This window comes from Acanthochromis polyacanthus, chromosome 15 (genome assembly GCF_021347895.1).
Source record: "Acanthochromis polyacanthus isolate Apoly-LR-REF ecotype Palm Island chromosome 15, KAUST_Apoly_ChrSc, whole genome shotgun sequence".
Lineage (NCBI taxonomy): Eukaryota > Metazoa > Chordata > Actinopteri > Pomacentridae > Acanthochromis > Acanthochromis polyacanthus.
The window spans coordinates 24,295,031-24,309,722 of NC_067127.1; the positions used below are offsets into that span (position 1 = coordinate 24,295,031).

Consider the following 14,692-nt stretch of genomic DNA (forward strand, 5'->3'; position numbering starts at 1 on the left):
CTGTGAGTCAGTAACGAGGAGCATTTCAACAAGAGTTTTCTCCCCTGACACAAGCTTGTCTCACTCTGCTATTGATCCTCACCCTCCCTCCATCACTGCATCCATCTCTTCATCCTTCCTTTTCTCCTTCCTTCGGCCCCCACCCCACTCCCCACCTCCAGACAGAAGAACGCAGAATAATTGGAGGAGCTTTCAACAGCGGGGAGGCAGTGGACAGCTAGGCAGGCGGCCATCAGATGTGGCCAACACCATAGTCTCTCTCTCTCTCTCCCTCTCTCCCCTCACACTCATGGATGAGTGATGCCCATGACAGACTGCATCCTCTGAGAGCCCCTTCTGGCAATTACTACACACAAATGCACACGCACACACACACATTCACATCAGAGACTCCCACATCACTTAACCAGTTGTCTTCAACTAAAAGGGCTGAGCGGAAACACTCTACAGCCTCTACTCATGAAACTCTCAACACACCACAGCGTACACACACACATCACCCACACACACACACACACACACACACACACACACACACACACACACACACTCTCTTAGAGCGTGTTGTTGATGACTATCTTTACCCTCTCTCTGTTTTTATTGATCCATGTGTGCATCAGTCCGCATGCATCCGCGAGATGTTTTTCTAAAGACTTCATCCAGCTACTGCAGTAGTGCAAACACACATACATGGACATGACTGTGTACACACTTGTGCATTGTTATTTTTTATTTTTATAACCAGATGAGGCTGGTCTGCTGCATGGGATGATGGCTGGGTGTTTCTCCTGATCAAGTCGTTTGAGATCCACTTTTCTTGCAAATCTACAATTGTTTTCTTATGGTTTGCTTTTTCTGTGTACTTGGTTTCCTACTGTCCTTTAAGCATTTGTTGTACGTTCATAGCTAATGTGATCAGTGCAAATAAAAACAGTTTGACAAGGTTTGTTGCTGCTATCCACTGTTTTACTAGCCTAGCCGCGCTAGACAACCCACGGCAACGAATTTAATTCTCTGCCAGGGTGGGTCTAGTTACCCTCCATAAGGCTCGAGGCTGGATGCTCCTAAAACTGGCCGGACCAATCACCATGAAGTGTAGAGTCAGAAGGCGGGCGTAACGAAGTGACGACAGAGGCGCAACAATTCTGACAGAAACAACCGGCGCACAATAAACAGTTATCTTTCGACTCAGCTTTGGCCACAGCCCTTAAAGATTTGAAGCTAAAATTCAACTTGAAAGATAAACAAAGGACGGCACTGAAGTGTTTCATTGAGAAGAAAGACATATTGGGACTTATGCCGACGGGATATGGCAAATCCTTAATACACCAGTTGGCACCGCGGCTCCGCTGGTTGGGAAGCTAACGGGACTTAGCCACAATCCGCCGGTGCTCTAGGAACTACGTCAGCCTATTCGTTGCATTGATTGGTTGTATACCTACCCAATTGCTGCAGAGGGATTTGATAGACAACCTTTTAGCCCGCCTCCCTCCCTGTCGAGCTTCCCTCGACCCTTGTGCCGTCAGAAACATGGGTATAGCGTGGCTAGGCTACTGTTTTACATGAATTTACTCAGTTTCTGTTTGGGGATAAAAACAGTCCATCTCACTGTATAATACAGGTACATAGGCATGGTCATAAAACATGAAAAAGGTGTGTGAATTTTAACAAAAATAAGCTATTTGCGTGTGTTTCCTGGTCCAGTTTGCTGTTCACAAAGGTGAAGCTTGAAGAGGCTCTGTTTGGTCCCGCTGCAGCCCTGCAGACCTGTGAAGAGATGTTGCAATGCTGGCAAACCCGCTATGATGTCAGCCGCTCCAGGTGAGTGTGTACATGTGATATGTATTTGTGCTACTGTGCTTATCAATTCAATTTTATTTATATAGCGCCAATTACAATTCAGATTGTCTCAAGATGCTTTACAGAAGCCATATGCCTGAACCTTATCATGTGCTGTAGGATGTGTAATAATTCAGTGCTCCAGCGTTTTCTATATCTCTGTACATAATGAAGCTGGGAGGGGGAGGCTTTTTCTGCTGCACTACTGCAAGCTCATAGAATGCATATGGGTGTTCATGCATTAATGCATTTCTGATATGTGGTTTGCATGGAATTGCAAGGTTCTACCTGTGATCGTGAGTGGTTTTGAGATGTTGACCTTTTCACGTTTTAGATAGCACAGCTGACATTTTGCGTTCCCCATCGTAATAACAGGACCTCTAAAGGCACTCTGAACATGAAATATCAGCATCCTTGCAATTTTAAATGAGGTCTGATTGAACAATTAAATTATTAATAAAGCTTTGCATGGAGTTTACATTTTGTTTTGTTTGTTTTATTTGCTCTGTTTCACTGCTCTTCTCTCTTCTCTCTTACCAAAATGACCTGTCTGAACAGGCCTGATCATCATTGCCACTGAGTAAAGAATGTACACTGTCATTATCTGAACTGAATTCCTGCTCAAATACATGAGCTACAAGCTGCAGATAGGAATCTCCACGACTGAAAGATGAATCCAAAAAGAAAGTGCCAAATACTGTACTTCCTTGAATGGCCACTTGAGGTTCCCCACAAAATATAAAAGATAAATGTAGTGAAGTCAATGCAAAACTGCATTAAACCTGCATTCTTTCAAACAGCTAGCGGAAGGCAACTACTCTGGTCGCAAGAACAACTCAGATTACACAGACATCTGTGGGAAAATGAAAAACCAAGGCTTAAAAACAATAGTCCACAAACCAGTGGATGATTCATGGTGGCTACATACATCTTCTGTATACAGTCCAGGTCCAAAGGTGATATATTGAAATGTCCAACTTTACAGCAGAAGCAAACATGTTCAGAGCTTGGTACAAAAAACAGTTTTAGTCTCTATAGCTATTTTCCTCTTTAATAACAGCTATACGGGATGTGTTTTTATGCATTAAGACTCAAAGTTATGCATAATTAAGGACATGGACACTTTAAGTGACAGGTAGGTGTCATCACAGTCCGTGGTCCAGAGGTGTTTGTGTGACGGATGCACCTGATGCATCTGTAGGTGATGTCAGTCAGTGAGTTAGGACCATGGCAGAGGTAAAATGTTCAACAAAAAGCAGACTGGATACCTGAACATACTTATATCTGACATCTCAAAAGGAACTGTAAGTTCCTAAATAAAATTTACTCAGACAATAATAAATGGTCCTCATTTACTGAATATGCCATGGTTTAACCTTAAATAATTTCTACAAAGTGCTTTACAATATGTTATTAACCACGCCTGACGTACACATCAGCGGGGTTACTGCATTCGCTTCGGTATCTGGCTGGCTGGCTGGGTAAGCATGTATGTATGCATGTGGGTGTGTGTGTATGTCCGGTCAGATATTTCTGCAAGTGCTGAAGTCAGGATGATCAAACTTGGCACTGACGATCGGTCTAAGGCCCCCTGCTCACTTGTGGAGTTAGAGGTCAGCAGATCAAATAGGAAGGGATATATGTAGGATGATCAAAATTGAAAGCTACATGTGTGACGGTAGGGGCTGCACAGTGGCAGCCAGTTTATGGCGTGGTTCTGCCATCTACTGAGGGCTTGTCTAGTTATATTTTATCCGTTTGTATACACATGGTCTGCTGAATTGGTGCCATTGGTAGCTCTCTGAGTTTCGTATCTTCCCCAGGGATACTGACTGGAGGAGCCAGGGATTGAACTGCCACCTTGCAATTAGTGGACAGCTTAGTCTTCCATCTGAGCCACAGTTGACATTAGTATGAATTAATTCATTAACATTAAGAAGCCGGCAGCCTGACATTTACGTTAAGGGTAAGAATCAAATTTCTCAGAATAGAAAAAATAACTCTTAGGTCAGTTGACATTTGTAAGAATGGCTCTGACAGTTTCTCTGATAAAAATGCCAATTTTAGAATTTCATCAACTCATTACTTTCTCTCATTCTAGGCAACTATCCCAGCTGACTTAATAAACCTACATTTATTTGAGCTCTTTAAACTCAGTCACTGGTGGAACCTTATAAAGCTGATACTGGCATTGATGAATACATCTAAAACTATTTGTTACCTGTGTTTGTCCTCACTGGTGTGTGTTACAGTGAGACAGATGACAGCAGCAGTATCCCGATGGCTGAGAGGGCAGAAGTCAGCCCTGGACACAGGAAACCCTCCATCCATCTCACCCTGCCTGATTTCCAGGACACCTCTACTGGTCTGCTCTCTTGCTCCTTAAGATCTTATGACAAAAGCCTGCCACTGTGCATATTTGTACTGCAACATGTTGAATTGATTATTTTAAGCCAAACAAATCCTCCTCTCTCTTGAGTAAATACCAGTGAAAAAGGTGAATTTGTAGGCCAGTCTAAATCCCACAGAATTTGACCTATTCTGGATTAAACGCTGTTTGCATGACTGCAACTCAGTTTGAGGAAGCAGATGTGCTGTTTAAATATCAATGATGTGACTCACCTCTACGCCTGTGGTTCTAGCAGGATCACTGGTCTTGATGTTTAGCCACAGGAAATTTCTTCTTGTTCTGCAAATTAAATTAATGTTTATTTTTTATTCTCAGCATGGCTTTGCTCCGCATTATTCAGGCAAATGAGCAAATGATCTGTGAAATCATCATCAGTGAAGGACTGTGGATTGTATTTGAATGTTTTTGCTACAGAAAGAAATATTATTTCCAAGTGTTTTTCATTCAGTATCTGTAACACATTAAAACATTCATTGTGTTTAATGCATAAGCATTATGCCAACTAGGATTTCATTTCTCTCTGTCCAATAAAATAGTTCTAATCATCTATGCCTTAACGCTTGGTATTTGTTTTCCCTTCTTGTCAGGTTCTTTGAGCCCTACATCGGTTGCAGTATCTCGTCTGGAAGCAGCGCTGTCTGAGGTGTCAGACATGAGCTCCATTCGTCGCCAAGGTCCCACCTACATCTGGGCCACCCTGGAACGCATTTGGCTGCAGGCTGGTATGAAAACAGCACACATGAACAACATGAATAAAAATTTGGTCCTGTAAATGTCTTTAATGGCTTCTTTGTGGAAGGGATAGTCAGGCTACAACTTTTTCCATTGACTTTCTGAAGGTTTTGCCTTTGGCTGTGTCTTATATTCAAAACTGTGAACTCTGCTATGGCATCTGTTGTCTGTTATTGTTTTTTAGAACTGGAGGATGTGTTGTGTAGTTTTGGGTGTATATGAGGATTCACCTATGTACAATTGGACTTGGCTACCCTACAGTTTTAATCCTTTGATCCACACCATGGGTCAAGAGATACTCATTTTCCATTGAATATAGGTTCCATGTTATACATCAAAGGGTTAATGCCAATAACAGCCTTAGCCCCAGACTCTTGACATTTCATTATAATTGTTCTATTCTCCATAGTAAGCTACTGTTTAAACAGCAGATAAAGCAACATTATCATAGGCTTGAACAACAGACATTAGCTACGTTAAGTTCACCAGCTGGTTTGGCTTTTTAAACAGACAATAGTCTACTACTTAGAGCATTCAGGTGAGTTGTCATGTTTGTTGTGCTGCCCTGGAAGGCCACTTTCAAATTGCATGTTTGGCACCCTGCCTATGTTTTGTCATGGCTCAATTTAAAATGTTCCCACACAGCTGAGCTCTTTTGCATTTTGTCTTCCCTTTAACTGCCATTGTGAACTGAAGTGGGATGTTCACTGCTGTGAGTGAGAGGGATATGAAGCTCAGAACCAAGCTGAGATGCTGTATCCCCACTTTGTATGTGCACAGTTAAAAAGTGCAAGTATCTGTATAGCAAAGTAGAAAACTGAATCCCAAAGTCATAAACAAAAATCCAAATTGTTGAATATAGGGGTGCAGGTGTAATTACCAAGTGCTAAGTGGACAAGACATAGATTTCAGACAAAAAAGCTTTTCATTTATTGAGTTTTTAGAGCACTAAAACATAAGTATCTAACAGCACAGCACAGTGGTGCCTTCAGGTAAATGTTAATGTCAGCGTTCTAACACACTCACATGACAATACTAGCATGATTTTAGCATGTAAAGTGTTTGCTTTGTTTACAATTTTAGTTTAATTTGCTGTCATGGTAACCCAGTTATCCTCTGATGCCATTGGTATTATTGGTTTTCAGGTATATATACCAATAGAAGCTAATAACACTACTAATCGAATGGTTCCATAGTTTAGGTCCAAGTCAGTCTGTTTGAGCTGGTCTTTTATTGCATTTTTCACTGTCCAGTGGTCGCGTATTGCACTCTGCCTCAAAAATCTGCTCTTACATCGGACGTACGTATGGTTAAGCGCACAGTTCAAATGTATTTTAAGAATTATGGCCTCGGTAGGGACGAAAACTTTCCTGTCCATATTAGGGCTGACCTCACCAAAAATATCCAGATCAAACCTGTGTAAATAGAACTCCTGATGGCACCTTTTAATGAAAGTGTGCTGTGCAAATGTTACTATGAAAGCTGTGCAGCCTGACTTTCTTACACAGCGTACTGACCTGCTTATAAGCTCAGTTGAATTTCAGTCTCTCTGGGGAGCGAGACATTGTTTATGCACTTGGTACAATGTGAGCACACTTATTTTTTTTTATTGCATTTTGAACACTGCAGCCACAGAAACTCACTTAGAATATTCATTTGGTTCTGTTTGTATGAAAGGCTGGAGAACCCATTATCACAAGATATATACAGTGCATATGCAGTGGAACAGTTTGACAAAATTATTTATTTTTAAGCTTGTTAATATTTAAATTATATAATGTAATGTGAGAACTGGGATTCCTGCAGCAATTTCCTGTGACCTTTGATTTTTTGAAAACAGGAGTAAGCTAGTAAAATTCTAATTATTTAGAGACCTGAGTCTTTCAGTCTCACTCAATACTGCAAAAAGCTTCTGTAGGATAGTGCAATATACCCGCATGCATGTGGCTGCTGCTCTATAAAAGGACAGAATGCCAGTGATGCGTACCGCTATGACCTCCAACCCTTAAGCTGCCTGTGGAAGTTCACAGGAGAGCAGGGCTTGAGCAGGAAATGAAGGGAGACCCATCCACTCAGCTGGAGTGGATGAGGCCTGAGAACAAGAATGGGAATCCATACAGTGAAGGCAGTGATGCAACCGGCATACCAGTGTGTTACAATGGTAACAGGGGTCGTGTCCCCCGTGGCCCGGCGTAATTTGAAGGTTATTTTCTACGGCTAACCCTTGAACCTTGCTATTTCTCTGCTGAGAACAGACAAAATAGAACATGCTAGTCAAGCTACATGTGTGAGACCAAACTTGAGCTGCGCCCGATCCCCCCACCCCCTCCTTCCCAGCATTACTCTTCTCACTGGTCACTTCCTCTCTCAATGTCACGTCCTCATTGGCCACTCAGGGGGAAAAAAAGAAATGCACATGTACAAGATTCTTTAAAGGGGACACATTTAGCAGTATATGACACATATACATACCTGCAAACCTATAAATAGTCTTTATTCATGCAGGCACTGATCTAACAGGACTTTTTTTTCTCAGAGCTCAGGTGAGGAGCAGGGAAAAGCCTTACATAACCATTCACTGAATCCTTCTCTCCCCAAATGAAGCTATGAAAAATAACCCTGAGGCTGGGAAACTGTTTTTTTTCCCTCGTCTCACAAAGGTAGCATGCATGCTCTAAGTATTTCCCATCTGTTCGTCTGTATGACACAGGTAAACAAACAAAACATCCGCTACCAAACACACACATGGGTTCTTTGCGCTCAGGAGCAGACGGCGCTTTCAATATATTTGCACATCGCATTTCACTCCATGTCTCTCTGTAACACACACACACAAACACACACCCACAGTGCTGTCAGTGTTTCAGCTGAAAGGTTTCCTTCTCTGGGTGTTGACCCAATGTCCACACAGGAGAAAGACTGACGGCTCCCTGCTCCGCCGCCCCCGTTCAGACATTGGTCTACTCCAGCCTTAGGGGGCAGGTCTTCTGGTCAGCTTCACGTTCGAGGTCTTATTGGTGAATAAAGTGCTTGTGGGCGTGATTCTGAGTCTGTGTGTGTTTGTGTCTGGGGTTTGTCCTCATACTCCCAGCAGCAAAGGAAGGAGGCAGGCAGCTTTAGTATGTGATGGCCATATTTAGGCAAGAGTTTCATGACTTCCCAGGCACTACTTTGGTCCAACTCTCTCTTTAACACTATCTTTGTGTGTGTGTCCATCCAAGTGCAGTATCTGAATGCTGCACATTTTACTATGATGCTACTGCACTTAAAGTCAGTCTGTCACATTATGTAGAGGATTAGTACTATCCTTTTCTTCTGGCTATCCAAACTTTTCTTCCACCTTCCCTTTCTTTCCCTTGTTTCCCCTCTCCTAACCATTTTACTCTGTCCACCTTGACCTCTTTCTTTTTCACCCATCAACCCTCCCTTCCTCTGTTTTCTTCCTTTTTTCCTCTGCCATACCTTCTCCTCTTCTCTAACTCCCTGGTTCATATCCTCTCCACCTCCTCACCTGTCTCTCCCTTTATCTTCTCTTATAGGGGAGCTGTTCATGGCGGACAATCGGCTAAAGGAGGCCCAGTTCTGCATAGCTGAGGCCAGCTCACTCTTTCCCAACTCTCACTCTGTGCTGCTGCAGAGGGGTCGCCTGGCCGAGCTCCGGAGCCAACTGGATGAAGCCAAAGGCCTGTATGATGAGGCCCTGGCCCTGCATCCCACAGGAGAGCACATACTGGTGCATATGGTGAGAGACAGTGGAAGCTTTCAAGGCTACAAAATTAAATTAGAACTTATATAACAGTGCTCTGTTGAGTGTCACACACAAACACAGTGGTCAGTATGCACAGACAGCCACACAACATGCATGGATACACCAACACATTTTAAGTGCTTCACTTGAGTCTATTAAATGAAAAGTGACGTAATATCCGAGCTGAACACATTCATACACTCATGTATGCACCCTAGCATACAAGTGAGCACACACACACAAACCCAGAGCTTTACTTGAGTTCACTAAATTACATTAAATTGTTATGTTATGCAAGAAGTTCAGAATTAAGTCAGAGTTGCTCAGTCTTGTATTCATTCAGACATACTGACTCATAGCATGGGAACGTTGATGAATTTAAATCCACTATCCATACATTGCTTAGTCCTCATTACAGTCGTGGGCGGCTGGAGTCTATCCCAGCTGACTTGGGGTGAAGTCAGGGGACACCCTGGACATGTTAGGTTATCACAGGGCTACACATACAGACAAACAATCACACCTACGGACAATTTTGAAGCATCAGTTAACCCTCCTGTTCTCATTTTTGGGCACCAAAAAAAAAATTGTTTCCTTGTTTGAAAAAATACAAATTAAAAAAAATCTAAAAATTCTGCAAAAAAATTCTCCAAATTTCTGAAAATTTGGAGAACCATCAGGAAGAAAATTCCAATAGTTCCTTAAATTTCCCTTAAACATTTTATTTTAAAAAAATATTCCCCCAATTTGGCAAGAAAATTCTTGTACATATTTTCAGAAAATGAATAAAAATCTTCAAAAAAATCCTAAATATATCTAAAGGGATTCATTATATAGGAGTAAAACTGTCTTTAGGAACATTCACAACAAAAAACAATAATTTTTGTGAGTGTTCTTAAAAAAAATATTTTTTTCCCCCAACCAAAAAATGTCCAAAGATTTCCCAAAAATGTTGAAAATGTGGACATCAGAAGTTCCACTGTGAAATCCCCCCCCCCACACACACACACACATATTTCAAACTTTAAAACGGGTCAGTTTGACCTGCAGGCGACACGAGGGTTAACCTCAACATGTTTTTGGACTGTGGGAGGAAGCTGGAGTACCCAGAGTAAACCCACATATGCACAGTGAGAACATGCAAACTCCACACAGAAAGATCCCAGGTCCAGGCCGGGATGCAAACTGGGGATCTTCTAGCTGCGAGATGACAGTGCAAAGCACTGATCCACTGTGCAGTCATCCATCCATTCTCTATACACCGCTTTATCCTCACTAGGGTCGTGGGGGGTGCTGGAGTCTATCCCAGCTGACTCGGGCGAAGGCAGGGGACACCCTGGACAGATTGCCAGTCTGTAAACTCCATGCAGAAAGATCCCAGGCCCAGGCCGGGATTCGAACCAGGGATCTTCTTGCTGCAAGGCGAAAGTGCTAACCACTACGTCTCTGTGTAACCCACAAATTTAAATGTTTTTCTAAAATGTACAAAATTAAATAGCCTAAATGTGATTTTTTTTCCCGTTGTCTTCAACATTCACACAGAACCCACACAAAAAGGTATAAACACTTCCTCACACTGCTGTGAATTGACACTAATGCAAAAGTAAACATGTACAAATGAAAATACATTTTAAATGAATTTTTTTTTAAGATTTGCAAAATTACATTACACACAAAGATCAGTTAAGTTTAGGTTTGTGGGTAGGAATCCAAACAAGTACTTGGAGTGTTACGAGGGGAGCAGGAGAACCCAAACGCAGACACGTAGAAACAGGCTGACAGGCGAGTAACGGGAGGACATTTATTTAACCAACTAATCAACTAATACATAAATGGAGGGACAGACCTAAATCAAACTACCAAAAACTCTATAAGCAAAACCCTAAGAAATACAAAACACGAGTCTACAAAACTGAAACAACAACTAAACTAAGGGGTAGTGTCTACAGATACGGACCCGTACCCGTAGCCTGTGGGCTACGGATACGGCACTTTCCATTTGCCAGACAGATACGGACCCGTACGCGAGTCTCGCGAGTCAAGAAGCTGCTAACCACTGTAAACTGTTGAAAGGTAAGCAAAGGTTCAGGTTAGGGTTAGTGTTAGGGTTAGGTTTAGTGTCCGTACCTGTAGTACCGATGCTACGGTCCGTACCGCGAGCGTCTACCGGGAGTCACGTGACCAGATCTCACATATCTGATTGGCAAATGGCAAGTACCGTATCCGTAGTCCACAGGCTACGGGTACGGGTCCGTACCTCTAGCAACAACCAAACTAAAGGGAGGTACTCACAACATGGGGGAACTGACAAGTGTGGGGAAAACAGGCTGGGGAAAATCCAAAAACCAGTGACAGGAGCAAACAGAGTCCACGAGGGGGAAAGCAGAAGAATCCATGAAGCAGTCCGAAGGTGGAAAGTTTGATAGGGAAACAGTATCTATGATCCAACGGAGACTGAGTGACTGAGCGGGATTTAAATAGTGAGGAGAGCTTAGTTTACTGATTGCTGCAGCTGACAGTCATTGGGGTAATCAGCAGGCAGAGTGCAGGTAGAGCAGGAGGGCGAGTGGCAGGGAGAGAGACATGAGAGAGAGGTGACAGACAGGGAACCAAAAAGGCAGGACCGAAACAGATCAGGAAACAAGAAAGGAAGGAAAAGAGGAAGAAAGGGGGAAGAAGGGCAGGGGCCAGAGCCAAAGGCATGCACGCACACTGAACTTCTCTACACTGGGTTAAGTAAACAGTCCTGGCATAGTATATATTAAATTACTAACTTTTCTACACATGTTTGTGTAACTTATCCATTTAAAGCAAATAGATAAGTTAGAATATTATCCGAATACTACACAATGCTGTACTTTCCTGATGATTTTTATAAAGAAGGATGACTAGTGAAAATACCAAAATGCACAGCCTAGTCTTACACTGAGTAACACACAAAAAACAAAACACATTCATGAATAAATCACGAAGATAATGTCTTTGCTTTGGAAGGATTCCACAATCAATATCAGATGGAATATCTGTAATTCTTAACCACGACTTTAATGTATCGTGGCATGCTTGATCAATACCTAATCAATACCTCATTAGACTGAATCAGGTGTACTGCTGGTGGACCTGAACAAATTGTCTGTTCTATTTTATTTTTTTATGGTTATGCAAAGGTTTTGGTCACATTTACTCAAGTATACTATATAGGTAGAAGACAGCATTAGTGTCAGTTCTCGACAGGTTTTGTTAAGTTTAACAGAAAGGATGATATTAGGTGGCTATTAGCTGCTAATTTTAGCATTGCATTTGTAGTTATGTTTATTGCCAGTTTACTCTTTTGAAACTGAATCTCTTCTTTTTTATAATTGCTGTTGATTCAAAATTCTGTTATACTGTGAGTATAAGTTTCTCTCTGACTTTCAAAGAAGAAACATAAATGTTAACTAATAATATAAACTTGCAGACAACCTCCTGTTGGGTGCTAATATTAGCATTACATTTGTAGCAATGCCTGTCGCTGGACTCTTTTGGAACTGAACAAATCTTGTCTTCATTTTAAAAGGCTGTTGATTATGTTAGCTTCAGTATTAAATGTAGTTCCTTCTGACCCTCTGAGAAGAAACATAGGCATTAACTGATAAGATTTAAGTTTTTCTTTTGTAGTTCAGCAGAATTATTTGGCAAGCTTGATATTAACTGCTAATAGTAGCTATCAATACAACCCAGCAATAGCAGTTCCAGTTGTTTGTTTACTCTTTTGGAAGTGAACTAAGCTTGCAGAATATAGCCCTATCAGCTTAAAAAACACAATTATACCATATTAATTGTAGTTCCTTTCTCATTTTCTGAGAAGAAACATAAACATTAGCTGATAAAATGTTTAGTTTTATTTTGGAATTCATGAGAAATGTCCAGGCTGGCTTGCTATTTGCAGTTAATAGAACCTCATATGCAATAACCGTGTTCCCTTTAAAGAGTCTTATGTACGTGCAAACATTTACAATAATTTATGTTTTTTTCTCCCGGTGTGCGGTGCTGTACTTTCAATATCAGGACTGTGATCATTACAGCCTTAATTATCACGTTGTTGCTCTGTCATACTGTGAGATGTAGCTCATGTGGACATTTTTTTTTTTTTTGAAAATACATACAAATTTTTGGTCTAAAACCAACAAATGAAAAATAGAGCTCAAAGAGTCACTTTTTTTCTCTCCTGGTGACCCCCCACAATTCTTTCATCCCAGCAGATCCTCTCTCTCTCTCTCTCTCTCTCTCTCTCTCTCTCTCTCTCTCTCTCTCTCACTGCTGCATTATAAAGATCCTCACTCGCCCACTTCCACCCCCACTCTCACTCAGTCTTTCTCCCAGTCTGTCTTCCAGATGATCCACTGGATTAACCACAGCTACTCTGATCTTTGAACTCTCTCTGTTGTCATGGTGAAGGGACCAGACAGGGATATTCCTTAGATCCAGGACTTGCACCCCTCAACATGCGCTCACAGACACACTTGCACACACAGTGACTGGGGTCTCCATAGTGACCATAGATGTGCTGGTTGATACCTCTTTCACTTAAGTACAAGCCATCTTGTGACCACATAAGGCCAATGCTCTTGTTCCTACTGTGCACTTTTGGGTGTGTGTGTCTGTGTGTGTGTGTCTGTGTGTGTGTGTGTGCGACGTGCAGTCCCACCGGGTTAGACAGAGGTACGCATCTCTTCCATATTTGGCCTGTGGGAGAACCAATCCCAGGGGGTGAAAAGCTGAAACAAAGCCAGCTGGCAGTGTCCTACTCTGGGTCTCTTGCAGGACAGATGTGTTCTCAGTCTGAGTGTGTGAGTGAGTGCGCACATGTGCATGTGTTTAGGCATGACTGTGTTTGTGTGTGCCAGCCTTCCTCCATGGATTTGGCACACATGTGGACTATTTGTGCTTTTTTTTGAGTGAACTATATGTAGGCGCTTGGATTAAGGCACATGTTTAGTAGGGACTAATTGACCCAAATACAAACATTCTGTTACATAGAACACTATATGTTGTAAATTATATATTAGACATGCTAATGGAGGAGTGTGGTAAGTGGCTGCATTCTTGCATTGTGATGAAGCCTAAGTGGGACAGTGTGTGGGACATTTTATTTGGAACACTGCCCATATTTGTGGCTTGCATCAGCCTGCCAGAATACAACCTACAGTTGCTGCTTCTGTGTGGCTCTGGCTTCATGCATTTATTTTTATACTGTATCTGTTGTGGACACTTTGTGTGCCAGTGGCCCGTTTATTCTGCTCTGCCTAAAAGGAAATTCTGATGATATTCTTGGTTGATATTCGTACACTTGAGCTATTATTCTGCAAAAGTACATACTGTACTTTCCTTGAACATTTGCATGATGCTTTGCAGATTTTTTGAGTTAGTATGGCTAAAGATGGAAGAAGATGTACTCCTGCTGTGGCGTCACAATGAAATTCCATGGATTTTCATTGTGCAAAATTTTTTCTGGGCATGCAGTAACGTTATGTGACAATATCTTGTCCTAGTGTGAGGTCTCTGGCCTACTTGCAGCATAAATATAGACAAGGAACACAGGCAGAGAGAAAGACTAAGGTCTCCAGAAGAAGAAAAAAAGAGTGGAAGCACTTATGATATTTGCATTTTAACTAGAGGCTATTGGACTACTACCCAAAATCATTTTTTCCCAAGGGCCTGCATTTGATTGCAGTGCATTATATTTCCCAAAATGTAATGATTTTATATTTTAAACATTTCATGTTTATTTTTTACACATTAGTTTTACTTCCAGTTATTTACTTTACCTATTATTAAAGGAGTAGTGTGCAGAAAACTCAGATGAGAAGATTGATACCACCACCAAGTCTGTGCCTTAAACCAGACCTGGGATGCATTTAAATTAGTTTTGCATAACATAAAGTATCCAAACAGGGGGAAAGAGCTTACTAAATCATCCAAAT

At 41.7% G+C, this 14,692-nt stretch overlaps 1 protein-coding gene across 2 annotated transcripts in view; it reads left to right on the forward strand.

The window, feature by feature from the left end:
* Positions 1-14,692, forward strand: part of ttc7a (tetratricopeptide repeat domain 7A) — a 65,680-nt gene that overhangs the window by 37,127 nt on the left and 13,861 nt on the right. For both annotated transcript variants that reach the window (XM_051959935.1, XM_051959934.1), the window contains exons 16-19: positions 1,705-1,821; positions 4,092-4,204; positions 4,837-4,971; positions 8,521-8,723. In XM_051959935.1, the coding sequence (XP_051815895.1) occupies positions 1,705-1,821; positions 4,092-4,204; positions 4,837-4,971; positions 8,521-8,723 (568 nt within the window). The remainder of the gene's footprint in view (positions 1-1,704; positions 1,822-4,091; positions 4,205-4,836; positions 4,972-8,520; positions 8,724-14,692) is intronic.